At 35.8% G+C, this 22,191-nt stretch overlaps 1 protein-coding gene across 2 annotated transcripts in view; it reads left to right on the forward strand.

Moving 5' to 3' along the window:
* The window catches only part of SMC6 (structural maintenance of chromosomes 6), a 68,435-nt gene that overhangs the window by 37,974 nt on the left and 8,270 nt on the right, over nucleotides 1-22,191 (forward strand). For both annotated transcript variants that reach the window (XM_019655464.1, XM_019655525.1), the window contains 7 exons: nucleotides 4,640-4,775; nucleotides 6,095-6,175; nucleotides 7,305-7,475; nucleotides 11,930-12,067; nucleotides 13,072-13,217; nucleotides 16,255-16,380; nucleotides 19,327-19,432. In XM_019655464.1, coding sequence (XP_019511009.1) covers nucleotides 4,640-4,775; nucleotides 6,095-6,175; nucleotides 7,305-7,475; nucleotides 11,930-12,067; nucleotides 13,072-13,217; nucleotides 16,255-16,380; nucleotides 19,327-19,432 — 904 coding nt within the window. The remainder of the gene's footprint in view (nucleotides 1-4,639; nucleotides 4,776-6,094; nucleotides 6,176-7,304; nucleotides 7,476-11,929; nucleotides 12,068-13,071; nucleotides 13,218-16,254; nucleotides 16,381-19,326; nucleotides 19,433-22,191) is intronic.

Below are 22,191 nucleotides of genomic sequence, written 5' to 3' on the forward strand. Positions count from 1 at the left end.
TTTCCTTTGGGGTTCAGTTCCTTTCATATTGCTCTATTAGTAGTTATATCAGTGAAGGATTGTGAGTGATCTGTTTGGTTTTAAAAGATCGTTTAGCAGGCTGTAGAATTCTAGGTTGACGGTTATTTTTCCATCACCAGTTTGACAACAGTATTCTGGGCAAAGAACACAAAGTGTGTTCCCGTGACCAGCTGATCTGCACATTGCTAATTACGTGTCTGAAGGGAGATAAGGAGACAGGTAATTCTTCACTCAGAATGTGAATTAGCTCCCTCCCTCTTGCTGACCCCATGATAAATGTGCCGGTTGTTTAGCTCTGCTCCTTTTTCTCAGTGAGAGTACAAGGGTGCTGGTTTACATTCTGGCTCAAGTTCTGTATTAGGTCTCTCACTGGTAGGTTGACTTGCACCATTCTGTAGATCAACAGGCACATTCGGAACACATGCCTAGGAATACAGCTGCTAGAGGAGCGAGACTGAGAAGTTGAATGAAGAACAAATAAGCATACTTAATGAGATCCCAAGCTCGCAAAAAGAATTTTTTTGTATGAAAAAAAACTATGATTTTCCAGCCAGATTAATTCATTTGATGAATTGATGGGTTGGAACTGAATTAAGACCTAGAAGACCTTAAGTAGAAAAACTTGGACTTACGTAAAAGAAATACCTAGGAAAATTGAATAAAAGTGAAAGTATTCTAAATGACTTATATATCTTGGGGAAATGAGAGTTTGGTTGAAATAGATCTCTTCAAATAATATTAGTCATTTTATGACAGCAGCATACAGGAAGATAAACATAGTGGATATTGGTGTTGTGACAGCCACACATTTTAAATTGACACTGAATCTTTCTGATAGGAGAGATGAAAGTTCATGTAAATGTGTAAATGTGCCTCTATAAAAGTGACCAGTAGAGTGATACATTTTTGTCCCTAGAGCCTTGACATTTAAATCAGGCCTTTCTATTATATGATATTCAAGCAAACGTGAGTGTAAATGTACAAGCAGTATCATGGTAGTGTTACCCTGTGTAATTCACACGTCTACTTTCAACAAAAATACCTCCTGCATTTGTATCTTAAGTCTTAAAAAAAAAAGGGTTTTTTTTGAAGTGTATTATAGTGGAAAAGATTATAAGTGTATCTCAGCAGCATAATCAGGACCTCAGATTCTAGCATTTTAGTAGTAAGGATTCAAAATTTACATCGCCATCGATATTTGGCTTCATTTTTAGCTGTTAATGTGTAATGGACAAAGCTTTTGTCTTAAAAGCCAGGTGAATATCAGTTTTTAAAAAATTGTTTCCCACACTGGTAAATTTTATCTATTGAAAATATACCAAGTTCTGATGATATTTAAATGACTTTGTCTTCTGTTTGGATCTGAACCACTATGATATTTGGAAGTTAAAAAAATTCATTAGTGTTTTTTAAATACAGAAAACTATAAATTGGAAAACAAAAGGAGCTCATACATAATCCCATTTCTCCATAGTCTGTATTGCTATATTTTTTTAAATAATTAAATGTAATATATGCATTTGGGGAGGAAATTCACACAATATAGAAAAGTATACAATGAAAGGTGAAACCCGTTGCTGTTATACCTCTTTCAAAAGTAGGGGAATAGTGTAACAGTTTCTTATATATTTCCAGAACAGTTTATATATTGTACCACATACATAAGATCTTTTAAACTGAGGTAATAATTCACATGCCATAAAATTCACTCTATTTTAAAGAGTACAATTAGAAATTTTAATTATATTCACAAGGTTGTGCAACTATCATTGTTGTCTAATTACTGAACATTTTTATCACACCGGAATGAAAATCATACCCATTAGCCGTTATTCCCCATTTTCCCCTGCCCCCAGCCTCTGGCAATCACTAACCTACTTTCAGATTTGTCTGTATGGCTTAGTCTATTCTGGATGTTTCAGATAAATGGAATCATGCAACCTTTGCGTCTGGCTGCTTCCACTTGGTATAATGTCTTAAAGGTTCATCCATACTGTGCTCTGTATTACGCATATGGTTTCTATATCTTGCTTTTTTTCTCTCAGTGTTACATCATGGAAATCGTTTTATGTCAGCACGTTTAGAACTACCTCTCAGTATGGCTGTACTATAATCTGCTTATCCAGGTCCCAACTGGTGGACATAGGGGTTGTCATTTTCTCCTATTATGACAGTGCTGCAATAAGTACACACGTGTATCTTGGCAGATTTTCGAAAGTGTATGCATAGCTTAAATTGTTAGTGGTGAAAATGCTTAGTCAAAGGTTATGCATTTTAAAATTATTTAATGGCTATTGCCAAATGACTTATTGGTTTATTAATATACAATTTATGGTTCAGTTTTAACTGTTGAATAATTTTAAACAATTGCTAATCTTTTAATACTTATTAAATAGCTTTAATATTTATTAAAATAGATTATTTAATTTTTAAGTTTTATTTTATTATGTAAATCGATTATTTAATAGTGGTTGCCAAAAGACTCTAGAAAGATTCCCCAATTTCCCCTCATTCTTGCGTATTTGAAGAACACTTCTCTATACCCTCATCATCCCTTCACTGACAGATTTCAATTGATGTAAAATGGCTCGGGAATGTCAGTGAAGAGATTATCATTTCTTTTACATAATGCACAGAGTGGTTTCTTGATAGACAAAGGGTTTCAAGTCGTAACAATAGGTACTGCCTTGGTTTTATTGTCCCAATGTGGTTTCCTATTATGAAAGTACTCATCTGGGGCAAAAGAAATGTGTGAGTAAGCTCTCAGAATAATTAATTACCAGTGTAGTTACTGCTTTATACAAGATCACAAAAAATTATCTGAATTTTTGGATTGTCAAAATACTGTAACATTTTAATATAATTTTCTGAAAGTATGTTTCTCAGATTTTATTCTTTTATGTTCTTTAAGACAGATATGGATGAGTACCTAATGTGTCAGGCCCTGCTGTATTTTGCAGCAGGATACAAAATACAAAAAATTGCTCTCTCCTAGAGCTTTTATATTAATGAGGAGGTAGACTATAAACGAATACTAACTAGATCAAGGTCAAGTGTCATGGAGACAAATACATCAGAGTAAGGGCTAGAGAGTGAGGAGTATACAATTCGATAAGCTGCTCACTGAACGGAAAATGCATTCATCCTCCACAACTCACACTTACTGAGCTCAGCTTTCATACATATTTCATTAGGTAGCACATGTTCTTTCTCCATGTAAAAAGTAATTAAAAACAAAGGAGGAACACTATATGAAAATATGTAACAGAAGTTGTCCTAAAGGAAGTTGTAAAATTTAGCAATTTTGTTGTAAAATTTAGCAATTTTGTTTATATAAATTATGTTTGTTCTTTAAATTTATTCTAAAAAAGTCAGAAAAAATGTTTAGCCACAGAATATCATCTGTGCTCATTTTGTTGGTTTTTATTTTTGGTTTAGACTGTTAAGTTTCAAAGTTTGTTTACTTGCTAATTTTTTTGTTGTTTTTAGCAGAATTACTGTTCGTTAATAAAGGTATAGATTTCTTTATGATAAAATAAACATTTCTCTTTAAATCTTGAGGAGCTGTCTTAAATTTTTGCATCTGGCACCATTTTTACCAGAAATACCACAATTTTTCTCCTTTCCTCATGTTTATCATTCATGTATCATTTGTTCAGCTAACATTTATTGATATTTTTTCCTTAATTTTGAGAATTCCAGCATGGTAGGACAAATTTAAGGTGCTGTATTATTTTATGTACACATAAAAAAGAAAAAAATGCTGCTAATTGAACCATGGACTGAAAGATGATTTCAGAGATGTTAAAATGTGGGAAAATATGCAACTTATTGAAATATGGCATACACTCCCAACAGAGACGTTTTTATTAACTGCAAAGGTGGTTTTCCTCCACTAGGCACACAACTTTGGGAATCAGCTACTTGGGTCAATGAGGCAGGAAAAGACTCCTTCTGAAGACAGTGACTCGGCTGGCATGGAGTCCCTTTATGGCTTTGGCATCCGCTTACTTTATCCTCCATCTCTTTTCATTGTCCTCGTCTCCCTCCCTTTCATTTACCATGTATTCATAGCGTTTATTCACCATCAGTAAGTGTTGCAGACTATTAATTCTATCTTTTCATCCATCTGTGCCTTTGTGCATTTCTTCCCATCCTCTCCTCTAGTTGGTCCAGCTACTGAAAACTCTCCAGAATATAATTCAGTTGTCGTTTCTCCCAGATCACTCCTACGTTCTGTGGCAAAACAGACATAGAGTGTCCGGTTCACATTTTAATGTTATGGTTTATTTCCTGATTTTTTTTTCCTTTTTGTTTGATTCTTTCATGTCTTAATTCTGTTTCCACCTCTACCTACTTCTGTGCACAATGCCTGCCACACGGAAATCATACCATAAATACTTACTAATGAAATAAGTAAAATTTGACTGCAGTTTAGATGGGTTTTTTTTGAAATCTGTATTTTCATGTTACTAATAACTTGTAGGAATATAGACCTGGTTTAATTGAATAGGGTTTTGCAAATAAGCTATTAAAAATGAGCTCTTCTTTGTAAAGATCTAAAGTATTTGTAATATTCAGAAATATATTTAAAGTATTTTTTATCCTCTCTATCAAGCGACTTGGAGAATGAGGTTGAAAATAAGAAGGCCCAGATATTAAGTCTTCAGCAACACTTGTCTGCCCTGGAAAAGGATACTAAACGCAATGAGGAATATCTTAGACAGTGCCAGCTACATTATAAAGAGTTAAAGGTACAAAAAAATATACATCATTTTGTTTTTCTCATCTTATCACTTGCAGGTTAATTTTAAAATTTTACCATGCATTTAGTTAGAGGAGTAGTTCTCAGACTTTTTGGCCTCAAGTTCCTTTACAGTCTTAAAAGACCTTTCACACATATGTGGGTTTTATTGATCAGTATTTACAAACTTTAAGAATATTTATTAGGGCGTTTAAAAATAATAAACTCGTGTTAACATACCTAACATTTTTATGAAAAATAACTGTTTTCCAAAACCAAAACTATTTAATGAAAAGATGGACTTTTTTTTTTTAAAGATTTTTATTAGGGAATTGGGAGAGGGAACAGCGTTGGGGAATCGGGGTAGGGGAACAGGCAAGTTGCTGTCCTTTTGTTCTTCAGTCTAGTTGTGGAGGACGTCGCTTCACTGGCCCATGTTGGTATTGTGATCATTGCGCTCTTCCTGGCTGAGATGAATCGGTCTCCGGCCATTAGACAGTGGCTCACGGCAGCTTACACCGGCTGCCGGCCATACACGGTAGCTTATGGCAGCCTCACTGCAGCCATGCTGTCGCCGGCGACTCACGGTAACCTAGCTCCAGGTCAAGCTGTTGTTCACCATCTTAGCTGTAGAGGGCGCAGCGTCACTGGCCCATGTGGGATCCAAACCGGCGTCCCTGCTGCTCAGAGCTTGCACTCCCAAGCCAACTCTTAACCAACGAGCCACTCAGCCAGCCCCAGATTGACAGTTTTATATTTTTGTAAATCTCTGATACCTGGCTTAATAAAACTCAACTAAATTATTGTATTGGCTTTTGCAATTGATTCGTTGCAATATTACATATCATAGAGTTGTAAACCTCCTGTAGACTCATGAGAAAATGATAGTAAAAATGGTGAATAATGTCTTAGTATTTTTATGAGAATAGTTTTGACCTCATGAACCCCCTAAAAGAGTTTCAGAGACACTTGGGAGGCTCTTGAATTGTACTTTGAAAACCACTAGATTAGAGTAATCTTTCCATAACTCGAATCTGGATGTTTTAGAAAATCATTTTCTCCATGGATTCAACATAGTCATCATTTTAAATGTTAAGATGGAGTACTTACATCTCTTTTGCTTGGGAATGGATTAGCTATAAAGGTGATCATGGCAGACTTTATAACTTCATTTGCTTCATTTAACATTAATGTGTCTCTTTCATGAACTGTAGAAAATAAACAATACTGCAGTTCTTGAAAGTAGAGTAGAACTTCCTTTTCCAGGGTGTTTATTTTTATTTTTTAATTTATTTTTATGTTACTGAAATCTAAATACTTTTCTTGCAGATAAAAATAAGAAAATGTATTTCCGAAATTCGGGAACTTGAGAATATAGAAGAACACCAGTCTGTAGATATTGCAACCTTGGTAAGATTCTTTTCCTCAATTTAAATTTAATGTTTTAAAGTACTCAAGTGTCATTTAGGTTAATAGCATCTACTCTCAGCTTTATTTTTTTTATTTTTTATTTTTTTACCCTTTTAATTGAGGCTCCCTTTTATGATTGCTTTTTCCATTTACAAATAAGGTAGAAACTACCTGATGAATGACCTTTATATTTCTGAATATTTTGCACATATAACTTACATGCATAATCATGGCTTTTGTCTTCTGCTACGTGAAATAAAACCTTATCAAAGCTTAACTGCACTCTTAAACAGTGGCATTTTAAACCAAACTGCCTAGCATAGCATTTTTCAGGCTTAATTATTATCAATATTAATGGCTATCTTTTAGTCAGTTGTAGTTGGCCTCAATGCATTGTTTCTTTTTTCCAAGTAAAAGGTTTTTATTATAATTCACCGTGTATTTGCTACTCTATTTTAATTTTTTTTCAGGCAATTGTTTATGACATTCAACTTAGCTTTTCTGAGTTACAGTAAGCAGTGGCTTAGATAGGTTGTAGAGTCTTGTTAAAATGAGTGAATATTATTGTCTGTACTATACCAGGCAGCATATTAAGTTCTAGGGGATACAGCAATGAACACACGGATCAAGTCCCTGCACCAGTGGAACTTGAATGAGAATTTGCCTTCATTGTTTTATTAGCAATCTTGTTCTCTGCTTTTTATTTTTTTGCTTTAATTCCTTTTATTGGTAGACTGTGTTTTTTAAAGATATGGGCCATGTCTTGGTTTTTTTTTTTTTGCCAACTTAGCATCTACCACACTGTGGCACAAGGTAGATATTTATATGTACTACATTTTGAAAGAAAAGTGAGTAGATCGAGTTATTCCTTTTGATGATGACCAATATAGTTCAACACAATATAGTTCAACTTGTGTCCTAAATGTCATCCCTTCTGATTTTTGAACCTCTTTTCTTCTATTTCCTAATTTATGATGATGGGTATGAAAATATCCTAGTGTTCTATTTGTCTTTCATCTGATTTGCCTATAGCTTGTAGTTTCTCCTCTCTCAGGATTCTTTGTACTGTTTTTCTATCTGATGAAATAAGTATTTTAATTAAATCTATATGCTCTGTAAATGTAACCAGGAAGATGAAGCTCAAGAAAATAAAATAAAAATGAAAATGGTTGAGGAAAACATGGGACAACAAAAAGGAACTATGGAGTATCTGAAAAGCCTGAAAATAGAAGCAGAAAACAAGTATGATGCAATTAAATCGAAAATTAACCAGCTGTCAGAGCTAGCAGATCCACTTAAGGTATATATTATTGTTACTCTATTATATACATAGCTTATGTTTTAGTGTTATATCAACAGTGTACTCACTAGCTATTGCCCTAATAGAATTTATGGTTAAATGTAAACCAAATTTTTATCATTAGATCAATTAGAGTCAAATACTCCTCGTGCCTTTAGGAGAATAAATGGCCAAATTTCTGTTTCTCTTTATTTTGTGATTTTTTTTTTCTTTCCTTTTTTAGAACTAGAGCCAGGGACATCTTGTGTGTCTGTCGTGTTTCTGTGTTTGCCTGTTCTGTTGTCCCCCCGTTTCCTTCAGTAACTCAAGCATTAGTTGATATAAAAACCAACTTGAAATAAAGTGCTATCCAATTCCTGTTTGTTGGAGTGTCCCAATTCAGGAATCAGCCTGAATTCAATGGATTTTTTTTTTTAAACACATGCTTTTTGAAATCAAATTTAGGGAAATAAAATTATTCAACCGTTAAATTGTATATATTTCCCCAAGTTGTTTATTAGCTTAGTTATCAATAGCTAGTCATTATCACTTTTATAAGTAGCTCAGTGGTTCTCAGAACTCCAAATTGTATTTATAAGACCCTGAGAAGGAGGAGGGGGTTATGTTATGATATCACTCTAATGTACCCCTTTTTTTTGCAGGAAATTAATTACCCCTGTGAAGTAAAATGTATTTAGATATTGTTAAAATTTAAAAGAATGTGCATTCATATAAATTTTACTATATGTATGTTTACTGAAAATTTAAAAACCATAATAGGTGGTTCAGAGAGTATGAAAGGAAGTTAGAGGAGGGACTGGGTAGAAACAGCTTCCCTTGCTTTGTGGTGGGTTTCTCTGTAGTTGTCCATAGAACTGAAGTTGCTGCCTGCCGTTACAGCTCAGGGTGGTTTAATTGTTTTTTATTTCAGATAAGAATAAAAAATGGGAGAATAAATTGATAATTGATTAAGAAGAATATATAAGTTAAATATTAAAGTTGTGAGGAAGGAAAAATTATTAAAGATACTGCTGAGAAAGACAAGAAAGTAGTACAGGAAATAAGATTTTTAATAAAAAAAGACAAAAAGTGTAGATTAAAAAAAGGGAGACAAAACTAGTTTTTAAAAGAAAATAGAATAAGAAAGAATAAAATAAATTAATGTTAAAGTTGTCAAGGCTAGACCAGTAGAATTCAGAATTCTGGAATTTGAGCAGTAAAAATACGGCAAAGGTAAGAGTAAAAGAATTTTTTTCATGGGTAAAAGGTTGAATAGGGGGACAAAATCAAAATGATGAAGTATACGAAAACAATAAAGATTAGCACCTAAATGATTTATCCCAGACAGCTTAAAATTAAAAACAAGAAAAGATGAAGAATAAGCTGTGTTCTGTTCTTTTAGGGACCTCTAAGCTAAAGCAACTCCTGGAATTGGGAGTCCATAAATAAGTTCAAGAGCAGAAAATATGGGCAGAAGGCAGTGAGAATTCTTGGTCTTAGCTCTTTGCCTTGGCTGCAAATAACGAAAGCTAGGAGGTGAGTCCTTTAGTAAACCTGCATGCAACCAGCCGGTAGCCAAGAGGTATCCCTTCCCAATGTCACATCACACTAACTATCAGTAACAATAGGAACAGGAGGATTTGGCTATCAAAATAATCCCTGAGAAACCACAATCCTTGCATATTAGCAGCTTCCAGAGATAATCTGTTTTTTGGTAGGGACGTTTGTTCATTTTGTGACAGAGGCGTGTTTAAATACGTAATCGTTGAAATTTTGGCAGAAAGAATATCTTTCTCACTTTGAACAGTTTATTTTGATTTACACTGCAAACTGATTGCTTTAGTTGCAAATTTGTTGCACAGAGAAGGTGACCTTGAGCCTACAGAAATAGAGGTCTTCATTATTGGAGTGGGACGGGCTCTCAGTTTCTAATACAGATAATGGGAGTTTATTTGGATCGAGGGCGACTGGTTTTTAAAATGCCAAGATTTAATGTTTTATAGTGTTTTAAAACCTCATAATTAATGTAGGTTTATATAAAACAAGTGACAGTAATACATACATGTGAAAATTTATCCACTGGCTCTAACAAAAATTGGTTATTTAGGCATCCAAGACAATAACATTTTTCAATAATTCTGTTCCTTCTAGCATTTCAGCCTGTTTTTCAAAGGCTGTAACTGTTTTGAGCGGGGAGGGGCTGTTACTTCTTAAAGGTTAGAAATGCTACAGGTTTAGGCTACATCAAAGTTTAATTTTAGACCTAATCCATCCTAGTCCTCACCCCGAAACCAGGATGAATGTCATTAACTGGGCTTCAATACCTCTAGGTCTCCATTTCACCATCAATAAAATGAAATTAAATGAAATACTCTCTTGCTTTCCTTTTAGTTTTAAATTTGATGGTATCCAGGACATAAATGTATTAAATATACAAGGACAAATCAAATAGCCATGATAAATGTGGAGAAAGGTATACTAACATCTATAGTTCTTTTAATATTACTTTCCAGTTTACGTCTTTTCTTAATCCAGAGTTGCTAGGAGGGAAGATGGACCAGCACAGATGTGTCCTGATGTAATTCGCCCCTTTGGCTCCCTGAAGCTGAATTGGTTGCCTGCAGCGAATGTGGGCCTATTTATTTTGACACTTTCTTCCAAAAATGATTAGAAAACTTAGTTCTGCTTTTGGAAAACAACCATTCTATTTCAGAAGCAATTCCAATTTTGAATTGTAATGTCTCCTACGACATAAATTGCACCCATTTTATTTTATTCTGTTTGAAGTAAAGGAACAGCGTACCTCCAGCCCTCGTGTAACAATGTTTTCATTGTTAATAGAACTCTTTTATAAAAGCTGTGTATTGTCAGACATCTGCCATGGGTGACAGTCATTTCTAGCCGTATGAACGCGATGCGATGACTTGATTTCTTAGGTTAGGAAGTAGCCTGCGCCCTCTGTTACCTGAGGTGAACGTTTTTCACATGTAGATGCCTCGCACGTTCGTTTCCTTTCTGGGTTGTCCCCATATATTCTGTCTTTCATGGCGCTCTTATTGCTGTTCTGGTTTGTGTTTGTTTCTTTCTCTGTTTATAACTGTAAACCCTTGAGGCTGAACGTGATAATCACGTTGTAAATGGCCAGTGCTGGGCCCAAAAAACAAACGAACAGATGAACTAAAATTTAATTTGGCAGTTCTTAAGTCAAGAGCCTTTTTAAAACAGTTTTATTGAGATATAATTGATGTACAGTAAATACCCATATAAGTGTATGATTTGATAAATTTTGACATGTATACACCTGTGAAACTACACAGTTAGAAAAAGGAACATATCTTTTATGCTTAAAAGTTTCCTCATGCCCCTTTGTTATCTCTCTCCCTAGTCCCGCCCTTTGTTTCCAACACCCTTCAGTCCACTTGCTTTTACTGTAGTCTAGAATCATGTATAATGGAATCACGTGTTATGTACTTTTGCTTTTTTTTGGTTTGGCCTTTCTCAGAACCTGACACACACTGTCTAGCACATAATGTATACACTATTTATATTTTGAAAGAAAAAGTGAGTGAATAGAAGTTATTCTTTTTAGCTGAGCCATCCTGCCACCTGTTGGCAGCTCAGCGGCTGCTCAGCTCGGGCTGGACTCGAACCGCTGTTGCTCAGAGCTCAAACTCTTGAGCGAGCTCTTAACCAGCTGAGCCACTCGGCCAGTCCAAGTTGTTCTTTTGGATTATGGTATTCGTCCATATTTTTACTTGAAACAGTAATTCATTTTTATTGCCGAGTAGTATCCATTGTGTTTGATACACCACACTTTGCTTACTCATCTACCTATTGATGGACATATGGGTTTCTAGTTTAGGGCTGTTACAGATAAAGCTGCTCTAGATATTTGTGTACAGGTCTCTGGATATCAAACCAAATAAACAAACTCTCTGATGGTCTAAACTTATTCTGGTGTTTTTTAAATCAAAGGCCATTTTAAAAATTGAGATTAAGGTATTCCAGACCTAAAATAAATTCTCCACAAGTGAAGTCTGGAAATCTACATATTTTGTAAAATTTCCAGATTGACAGTAATGCAGTGAATTTGTAGACTGTTGTTTGAGAAAGCTGCCATAATTAATGGCTATGTGCATAGATCATCTTCTAAAATCTTTCACCAAGCTATGCCTCCGTTAAGTCTTTTCAGGCGAATGTGACTTCCCACAAAACTATCTTGTTTACCCGAATAAAGTTCAAAGAGCCATAATATATGGAGACTTCACATAAGAATTTGAATATAATTATGTGACTGCTTAATTTTGGGAAACTGCTCAATTCCGTTCAGACACATCTGGATATGAACTCTAACACGTCTTGAAGCAACATAATCCCATCTGCTTGATGGAGTTGTCAATTAGTGTTATAGCTAGACTGATAATTTTTGAAAAACTATCTTTCCTTCAGAGATTATTTTGGCTTTCTTCAAACAGGATGAATTAAACCTTGCTGATGCTGAAGTGGATAACCAAAAGCGAGGGAAGCGGCATTATGAGGAAAAACAAAAAGAGCACTTGGACACGTTAAATAAAAAGAAACGAGAACTGAATATGAAAGAAAAAGAACTAGAGGTTACCCATCATTTCCCTTTTATGTTTTTGCATATGACCTTAATCATGATCTTTAAAGCACATGTTTCTTAATGTCATGTTTCCAAACGTAGATAAGTTGTCTAATGACTGTCTGTTTCTTGTATAGAGTAACAGCTGATTTGGTGACTCAAGAGGAATAGGGTTAGGGACTCAGAGTGTGGGCCTTCATAGGCCAACATGAAGAGGCCTGTATGCAGGACTGGAGGGCCTACCTGGTGCCTCTGAGGGGTTTGGAAAATGGCACTCCTTCTCAGCTAATACAGCTCTTTTAGCTCCTTACATGCCTAGCCTGGCAAGTAGATAGCAGCTTTAGGTCAGAAAAAGTCATCCCTGCCTCTGACTAGCTGGGCTGGGATTCAGCTCCTACTTACTAGACACCCTCGCAATAGCTGTGAGCCGCAGCCCTGCTTTTGGAGGAGAATAAGTCCAGGGCAACTTTGGTCTAACCTAGAGGAGATGGATTCCAACGTTGTCTTAGGAAACGATTTCAACTCTGTAACCCATTGCCTTACTCGTTCAAGACTTATGTGGAAAACTGTGAATGTAAAATAAGCACTATGTGTAAAAGTGCTTTGAGGTTTTTAAATATTTTACTAACATGAGGGTCTTATTATTTGTGTTTTTAATACTATTTGGTGTTTGGAGTCCATCCTAAAACACACAAAGCTATGTCTGACCTCAGCACCCTGGGTGCCAAACTTTTCATAACTGCTGCTTGAAATTTGTTTCACAGGAAGTTATGGAGGTTTTATAAATTATTAAAGTTGTGCATAGTAATGTAGTTTTCTCTTGAAGATGTATAATGACTCTGGACTATATTCACAATATAAAGCTCAGAGAAATAACACTGATACTAAGTGTAATTAAAATATAGTTTGTAAATATAAGTTTAGGATTTGACCTTGAAAATTTTGGCACGAGCGGTACAATGAATTGTTATATCAAAGAAGAGTTTTAAAGTTATTAAACATCTTTTATCTTAGGAGAAAATGTCACAAGCAAGACAAATCTGCCCAGAGCGTATAGAAGTACAAAAATCGGCATCAACGCTAGACAAAGAAATTAATAGATTAAGACAGAAGATACAGGCAGAACGTGCGAGTCATGGCGACCGAGAGGAGATAATGAGGTAGATGGCTGGAGCTTTTCTACTTTATTAGGTTATCAACACAAAAACTAAATGTTTACACGTAAACCGTACATTTGGGTAAAATGTTGCTATGGCATGTAGTTATGGCTAAACTAGTCTTTCAAATGTATATTATTAATAATTAACTTTTCTGAATTATTACAATACTTATTACAGAATGCCATTTTAACATAGATGTCATTTTTATACCTATAAGACTCGTATAGAAATGAAAATGTTCAGCTTCACAAGTAGTTAAGGAAATGCAAATCAATACAATTAGAAGCCATGTGCATACACATCTAGATGGAAAGAACACTTCATGTCAGTGAGATCTCAGTGAAGTGGGTATTTTTATATTACTGGTGAAAATGGAAGCTCTAGTATGGTTAGAGCACAGGCTCTGAAGCAGTAGTATCTCAGTTTCAATTGCAATTCTACCACGTCCTTATGTGACTTCATCAAATTATCCAATCTCTCTGAACCTTCATTTTCCATCTGTAAAATGGGTATAAATATAGTACTTCCCTCACGGGGTTGTGAAGACTAAATGAGATAATCCATTATACATAGAATATATAGGATATATAGTATGTTAGATATTATTAGTGTTTCTGAAATATATTAAGGCAGCTTATGTCAAACACCTTCAAAAATTTTAGTTTGCCCAAGTAATTTTGTTACAACATAATCCAAATGAGAAAAATAATTTGTACTTGGATATGTTTACTTCAGTATTATTCATAACTCTGAAAAATTAGAACTGTATACAATCGTAGGATAATGATTAAATTATACTAGAGAATTACAGCTGTTATACTTTATGAAGAACTTTTTCTATAAAGAAAGGCTGAGAACAGGAGTCATCTTAATTCTATTTTCAAAAACATTGGAAAACAAAAATAGTAAGAGAAGTTTCTCTTTAAAATAGATAATACCTCAATGTTTTAAAAATACAGTGTAAAAAGGCATACAATGAAAAATTTTGTTTCTTTAGGCTCATCTCCACCATTTTTTCTTTCCTTTTATCTTACTAAATTAATTTATTAAGTTTGTCTTCAGTGTTTCTGTATGCAAATGCAAGGTAATGTATGTTATTTTTCATCCTTGCAGATACAAAAGGTAGCATATTATATAAACTCTTATACAGATTGCTTTGTTTAATGATATATTTTGGAGATCTTTTCATATCAGTACATAAGACATTTTCTTATTTGGTATGATTTCACTGTATTTAAGCATCTCCTATTGATGGATAGTTGAGTTTTAATAGAACCTTTTGCTTTTATAAATGGTGGCTCACAATCAGCAATATGTTAGAGTGCTTGCTTCCCCACAGCCTAAACAGTCTGTGATCATCTCATATTTTTTTTTGCTGATGGATAGCTTTCCCCCCAGAAAGCATGCACCTCAGTGCAGTTTTAATTTGCATTTCACTTAAGTGTGGTTGAACAGTTTTTCTTGTCTGAAGAACCATGTATTTATTTTTCTATGAACTTTTTATGTACTTGCTCATTTTTCTGTGAATTTGTTTGGTGTGAGGAATGTATTTATCTTTTTCCAGATGGCTATGCAGCCATTTGAAAAATTGTTTCTCCTCTAAATGTTTCCTTAGGAATGGCTATATGATAAAGAATATTTTTGTGTGTTCAGAACTGTTTGTCTCTAACTTTGAATTTGAAGACTAGGTTAGCCTAATATAGAATTCTTTGTCTCTGAGTATCCGTGTATAATAGCGCTTATCTGTTTAGTCTGATAGCTGTCCAGAGTGTCAGATGCTGTGATCCTTTTCCTGGTATTCACTGTGCTTTCTCAGTAGATTTAAGTCCTATTTCATAATTTAAGTCCTGTTTCCTTGTGTTTTACTTTTACATATTTTTTGTTCTGGTGTTTAGCTTTCTTTTCAAGGGCTTCATTGATACATATATTGGATATCCTTTTTCTTCTCTAGTTATTTTGGCTAACCATTGTATCTGTTTTTCCTTTCTTCTCCCCCAGTTGGTTTGCTTTTCTCGTTTCTGTTCTCTGTGTCTGTCAGTATGTTTTCTGTTTGCCTCTGTGTAGCATCTCATTTTGTCCTATCATTGTTGTTGTTAACCTGCCCCCCACCTTGAGTTCTGCATGTTCTCACTTCACCTCCTCCTCTTGTCTGGTTATCACCTTCTGTTGTTTACCTATCTCTTCTTTTAGTTCTGCTTTGAGGTATTCCTTCCTGGTAGCATTTGTCTTATGTTTTATTTTGTTTTAATTCATGGTGTTCAGTTACAGTTTTTATCTGCATTGTGACATCATTATTCTAAGAAGTTTTCTTTGTCTCTAGAGGGACTATTGCTGCTCTTTCTTTCCCAACTCTTTTTTTTGTTTCCATCTATATCTTTGTAGGGATGCTATGCTTGTGCCTGTTTTGCTACTCATTTTTTAATTAGTTGAATCTTCTTAGACTGGGCATTTGAAGGAGGATGGGATGGGGAGCCTTGGCTAGGGTTGGCTTCCATACTTCATCAGGAACTTCCTCTCCTTTTCTACAGCAACAGCTGTTGCCCTCTCTAATAACACTCCTGAGGAGCCATGGCTCTCTGCCTCGCTGACAGTTTTGTTCACCCATGTTGCGGGGGCAGGGGAGCAGGAGTCCTATCCCTCGCCCTGTGTCCCTCTGTTCCCGCATTGGCATCTGTCACTGAGGGAAATATTTCTTGCTTTCCAGTGTGATCCCTTCGCTCTTAGAAGGTACATATTGCTGGCATTCTCTAAGATCTGCCGCCTCTAGGCCCCACCTGAGCACCCTTCCCCTGTACTTTCTCTGCCTTCTCTAGAATCCGGCTTTGTCCCCACCCTACCCGCTGCTAACAGCTCTTCCCAGTCAGGGCAGCACCCTCTCATTCTCATAGTGTATTTTGGGTGGACATTTATGAAATCCCCTACTGCTGGGCCCCCTCAGCACTCCCTGGGCTTCCCCTTTAAATATACTTGAGATTTTACTTTTGTTTACATTTCTTTGAATGACATTTATTTGCTTAATATTTTGTTCATTAAATAGGCAGTACCAAGAGGCAAAAGAAAACTATCTTGATCTGGATAATAAAGTGAAGACTTTAAAAAAGTTTATCAAATCACTGGAAGAAATAATGACCCATAGATACAAAACATACCAACAATTTAGAAGGTAAGTGCATTAAAAAATATTACCATATATTATACGTTTTTGTTTTTGCTTTGTTTTCATTTATGCCTTAATAAATATTAAAGTTAAATTAAAAGAACTTTACATGATTCAGTTAAAGAAGAAGCTGCCGGTGCTTACTTTTGTCAGCTAGTACTTCCACTGATTTAATCAGAGAACGCTGGATTTGAAAGGACCTTTATAGCTAGCTTCTCCACTTTTCCACTCCATTAGAAGTCCTTTACTAGGTAATTCATAGATGGCTGGTCATTATCTGCTTATAAAGGTCCTTTGAATGGGAGCTCATTGGTTCTGTGTCAGCCTTTTTCCCTCTGGACTTTGCATGTTCTTGAGATGCAAGTTTTTATGGGACCTGTTGAAGCTCTGTTGGAGTTGATTTGCCATGGTCAGCTGGAATGGTGTAGCTCCACGGAGGCAGAATCTGTTGTGATTACTGCTGTATCTCCAGCACCTACTACAGTGCCTGAAATACAGTTGAAACGTGATCTATATTGGTTGTATGAATGAATACAGGATTAGGGAAACTGGATATTATTATCATACCCAAAAATGTACAGGTGCACAGGGATAAATTGACCCCAATGAAAAGCACCACAACAGAAATAAACTGGAGGACAGCTTACAGGGAGGCATGGCCCTTGATATGCCTGGACCCAAGGCACCCCTCGTCTTTGCATTTAACATATATTTCCCCCAGAGGCATTCCCTCAGTAATGTACTTTCTACCTGTTTTTATACCCAAAACTCTATAACCTTAAGACTAAAATAAAACAACATATCTAGCTTTAGTATATACGAGGAAATTCAGATAAAGCCATAAAGAGAAACAGGCTTTGTGTGTTTGACCATATTATGTAACTAAACTGCAGGTTAGCTTTTGAAGTGTGTGTTTCACTTTTACAAACATGTCACTAGAACTTAAATAGGGCTTGTTTGTATCCTTTTGAGGCTGCTTTTAAGTTTTGTTAGAACCAGAGCAGCCTTTAGTCGAGGACTAAGTTTTTCCTCCCTGTCCTCTGCGTACTCCAGTAATACCTTGTGTTAGGAGGTTTCCCGCTTGCGAGTGGGAACATGAGCTGTTCTCGGCTGTGGGTGACTTTCGAGGACGGCTCCTGTTTCTCCCCGGAGTTTCTCTCCTCAGCCTTGGGTAATAGTCTCACACCCATGCCCTGATGAGTCGAGTCCTCAGCCTGAGACGCGAGGCGCCCTCTCTAGGTCCTCAGGGCTCTCTCTGTGCTGCACTCTCTTCTCCAGACTCTCCTTGGCGAACTGGAGGCTCCTGGCCTCCCCAGACTCCCGCTCCGTTTCCTCAAATCGGGAGGCCTCAGGCTGCCCTTCGCTTTCCGCTCCGCTTTCCACATTCCGTAAGAAGGAATTTGGGGCACCCCTGGGGCTCAGGTCCTTCGTTGCCCATCATCTGTAGATCAGTTTGACTGGAGCTGTCTGTGCTGTCTGATGTCCAGAGTCTGAAAACTCGTGTTTCATATACTCTGTCCCGTTTTTTAGTTGTTTCAGGCAGAAGGGTAAACACAATGCATATTACTCTAGCTTTCCCAGAAGCAATAGGATTTGTTTTTATATGGTTATCCAGAAAATTTATATTTAAAATGTTTTCTGTAAAGATGTTGCTCTTATAGTTTATTACCTCGATGTTTCTTCATCACTGAAATGTTTTATATTGTTTACCCAGACTTAGGAGTAGAATAAGAATGATCAAATTTTTAAAATTGCCTCTTTACATCTTGCTATTTTATGAGGAAAGTCTCTTTTAGACATCTCGTAAATGGAAGTAACTGAAGAATACACATCCGTATTCAAAGAAAAGATTAACAGAAAACTCTGAAAACCAGCCAACAGTGGTTGCTCTAACACAAAAGAAAGCTCAGGCTGTCAATATTTTCTAGTGTGGAGATTTAATGCAGCTTAGAAAGGAAATTAGGAGAGAAAAGGACAAAATGATAGGTACGCTAAAGAAATAAGCCTTCAACTCATTAAGAAGCAAAACTGTTAAGAAAAATAGCCAGTCCGTTATCACCCAGATCTTATTTTCTAAATACCATTCTCCACCCAAAAGGAATCAAGGCTCCTTGGAGAAACGGCTGATTCCAGAGCTAGGCAGGGAAGGTGCAGATGACCTTGCTATGCCAGAAAGTAAGGAGGTGCCCAAGGAAATCCGGAGCCGTGATACAAGAACATAGGAGGCAGATTGAAGGGGCTCCCACTGGTGAAATCTGGGACAATTTGAGGATGAAAATAAATAAGTAATAGATGGTAATCCAGTAAATAAGTAATTGATGGTAATCCAGTGAATAACATAAGAATCTGTGATTCCATCCTGACAAATAGACATGTGGTGGATAAGTAAATAAATAATGAGGAAGAAGGGAGAGGTCTTCCTTATAGTAGAACACCCTATGATGATACGCAGAGAAGGCATGGTGCCCAGCAGTGTATAAGGCATTACAGGTACAAGTGGTTAAGAGGTGGCTGCCTTACCCTTTTTGCTACTATACAGCAGAGACGAGACAGGCAAATGGATAGGTCTCTTAACCATTATCTTAACACTGCTAGTTTAATCACCTCAAGGACCAGATCGATGTCTTCTGTATTACGGTGATGCTTTCTAAAAGATAGCTGATGAATTGAAACATCCATATGGACTGGCTGTAATATAATGGGATATAGTAAATGTGGCATGACATCTTTATTCGTTTTATAGATGTTTGTGATAAAAATGTGGAGACACAAATGAAATATAAAGACTGGGGGAAAAATGACCTAAAATTCCACCGATTAAATTGGCAACCAGTGTTAACGTTTTGGCATATTTCTGTCTGGTCTTACTTGCTGGTTTAAAGATCATGCTAATATATACTTACTTCTGTATCTTTATATTCTTTTAAATGTACCTAATTTTTATATTTCAAGGTGTTTGACTTTACGATGCAAATTGTACTTTGACAACTTATTATCTCAGAGGGCCTATTGTGGAAAAATGAATTTTGACCACAAGAATGAAACTCTTACTATATCAGTAAGTATCTCAGTTCTTTGCATGTTAATTATTAAAATTAGCTGATGCTTTGCCGAAGTGTTGAAAATTAAATTGACCTTATTGGCTAAAGCTGCTGTTGTAGTTTTTTATTTTTAATATTTTTAAATATTTTCCCCCAGACAACCACGTTATTTTCTTATGATGAAAATTAGGAGTTTTTATTTCTGTAACAAATGTTTACCTTCTATGCCCACTCCACTCATTTCTTTTCTAACTTATGCGGGCCATTATAGGAGGTCCATCTTCTCAGGCCTCACACAGTGTGTAGGAAGCCAAGAACAGATTCCTCAGAGAACATTTTGCCCGTGTAATTGCCTGTACTACTTATTTCTGAAGGTGTTCCTAGTCTGGCCTCGTTAGGACAAAGAAAGCCACCACAGCCGACTTTGTGGAGTCTCTGTTTATGTATTCTTTCATAGTTACATGCATTGAAAGAGGGAGTGTGGCATATAGCATTAAAAATGATACAGTCAATAGGTCAAGGGCAACAACTCAAGCTAAATAATTGGAGCAAAATTTTCAAATATTCGCTTGCTATTAGTTGTCATAAATTTTATACTTCCATTTTAATACTTAGAATAAGTAAGAATGTGCAATATGTATAATCAACATAGGACTCATATCTAAAATTTTTAAAGAATAATAACAAGAAAAAGAACGACAATGCATCACCGGTTTGTTTCACGGCCCGAGCTGAGCTGCCGCTGAGCTGCCAACAGGTGGCAGGATGGCTCAGCTAAAACAAAACAAACAAAACAAAACAACAACAAAAAAAAGAATGACAGTGCATTTAAAAATGATTAAAAGGGCTTAAACATGAATTTCAGAAATTAAAGTATCCAAATGGCAAATAAGCACATGAAAAAGTGTTCAGTGTTGGTTAGTCATCAGAGAAATACAAATTTGTGTCATAGTTACTATCAGGTTGCTCCGTGTGACTCAGCTGAGCAGCACTGGTGAAGGTGAGGGCGTGGACTGAGAACCGAGAGTGGGAGGAGGATTACTTGGGAGCGCTGATTTGGAAACCTGCCTGGTAGTGTCTATTATAGCAATTCCACTCTTTTCAAAAACCGGTCAAATTCATCTATATGATTAAAGTCAAAATACCAGTTACCTTTTGGGGGTTGGTAGTGACTGGGGAGCACACAGAGAATCTACTACTAAGATGCCATAAATATTCTGCCTCCACCTGAGTGATGGGTACCCAGGTGTGTGTGTGTGTAAGTTTGAGCTGAACACTTAAGCTTTGTGTTCCTTAACTGTATGTAATTTATACTCGTAATTAAAAAAAAAGTATTAGGAGTGTTTGGGTTTATCCCTAGAGCTAATTGGGCAAGACAACTGAAGCTAGATTTTCTGACCTTATCATCCCTGTTATTCAAAAAGAATATTACTGTTTTAAGAACCTAGTTACCTGGTCTTCATTTTTCAGAAAAGGAAACCGAAACTGAAGCCCCATGATAAGTCAGTAATAGATCTGGGGTAAAATTTAGGTCTCCATAATTCATTTAGGGCTTTGTTCATTCGACTGATAGAAAAATGCAGTTTTAGAGCAAAAGATTGCATCCAGTTACTTATTTCTTACTTTTATATGGGTGTTTTTTTGTTTGTTGGGTCGGTTTGGTTTGGCTTTTTACTGCTTATGCTAATGTTGACTTTTCATTTGGATTTTCATAAACTATTCAGACTTACAGATGATAAATATAAATTTTCAGTGTAGGTTTAAATTCAGAATATTTTATAGCCCTTAGAAAATTTTTTAAAATAAATGAAAGCTCACTCGAGAGCTACTTCATTTTTCCTAGTGGTTTGGAAAATATGTGAAGCTGTGTGTCTGCCACAACACATATGATAAAACTTCATGATATAAAACTGGTTGGTGCTCTTTTTTTTTTCCAACTTGTGTAGCATATATATGGAATCCTGTCAAAATGAAATAGAATTCCTTCTAATGTTCCTTTAATTGTCTTCTCAGGAAATTGTGCGAAAGTTTGCTGTTCATTTCATTAATTGCTTTTCTATTGTTCCCTTGAACCCTTATTTATTAAAGGGGAATTTTTCTAAGAGATTTTATGAATTTCAGTTAATTGCTGCTGTATTCTTTGGCCATGTGAACCTATTTAAATTTTGGGTCTTTTTGACATTCAGTAACTACTTTCAACGTAGTTTAACCACTAGATGTCACTGTGATTCAAATAACAAAAGATGATGTGGGCACTTAAAAATGTACAAAACAGTCTCCTTTACAGTAGCTTCAAAAGTTTAACCAAGGAGTTGAAAGATCTGTACACTGAACATTAACACATTGATGAAAGAAAGTGAAGAAGTCACAAATAAATGGAAAACTGTCGGCTGTTCATGGATCAGAAGAATTAACACTGTTAAAATGTCCATATGACCCAAGGCCATCTATAGATTCTGTACAGTGCCTGCCTAGAGACCAATGGCACTGTTCCCATAGAAAAAAGAATCCTAAAATTTATACGCAACCATAAAAGACCCCAATAGTCAAGCAGTGTTGAGAAAGAAGAACAAAGCTGAGACAACACACTTAGGGATAATTATAGCTTTGTAACGTAGTTTGAAATATTGTTTGAAAACGTAGGGAAGGAGTTCCTTGATACTCTTCTTGGCAGTGGTTTTTTTTTTTGGATTTGACACCAAAAGTACAAGCAACTAAAGCAAAAATAAGTGAAACTACATCAAACTAAAACGCTTCTGCATAGCAACAGAAACGA

Source organism: Hipposideros armiger, unplaced genomic scaffold, assembly GCF_001890085.2.
Source record: "Hipposideros armiger isolate ML-2016 unplaced genomic scaffold, ASM189008v1 scaffold_0, whole genome shotgun sequence".
Taxonomy (NCBI): Eukaryota; Metazoa; Chordata; class Mammalia; order Chiroptera; family Hipposideridae; genus Hipposideros; species Hipposideros armiger.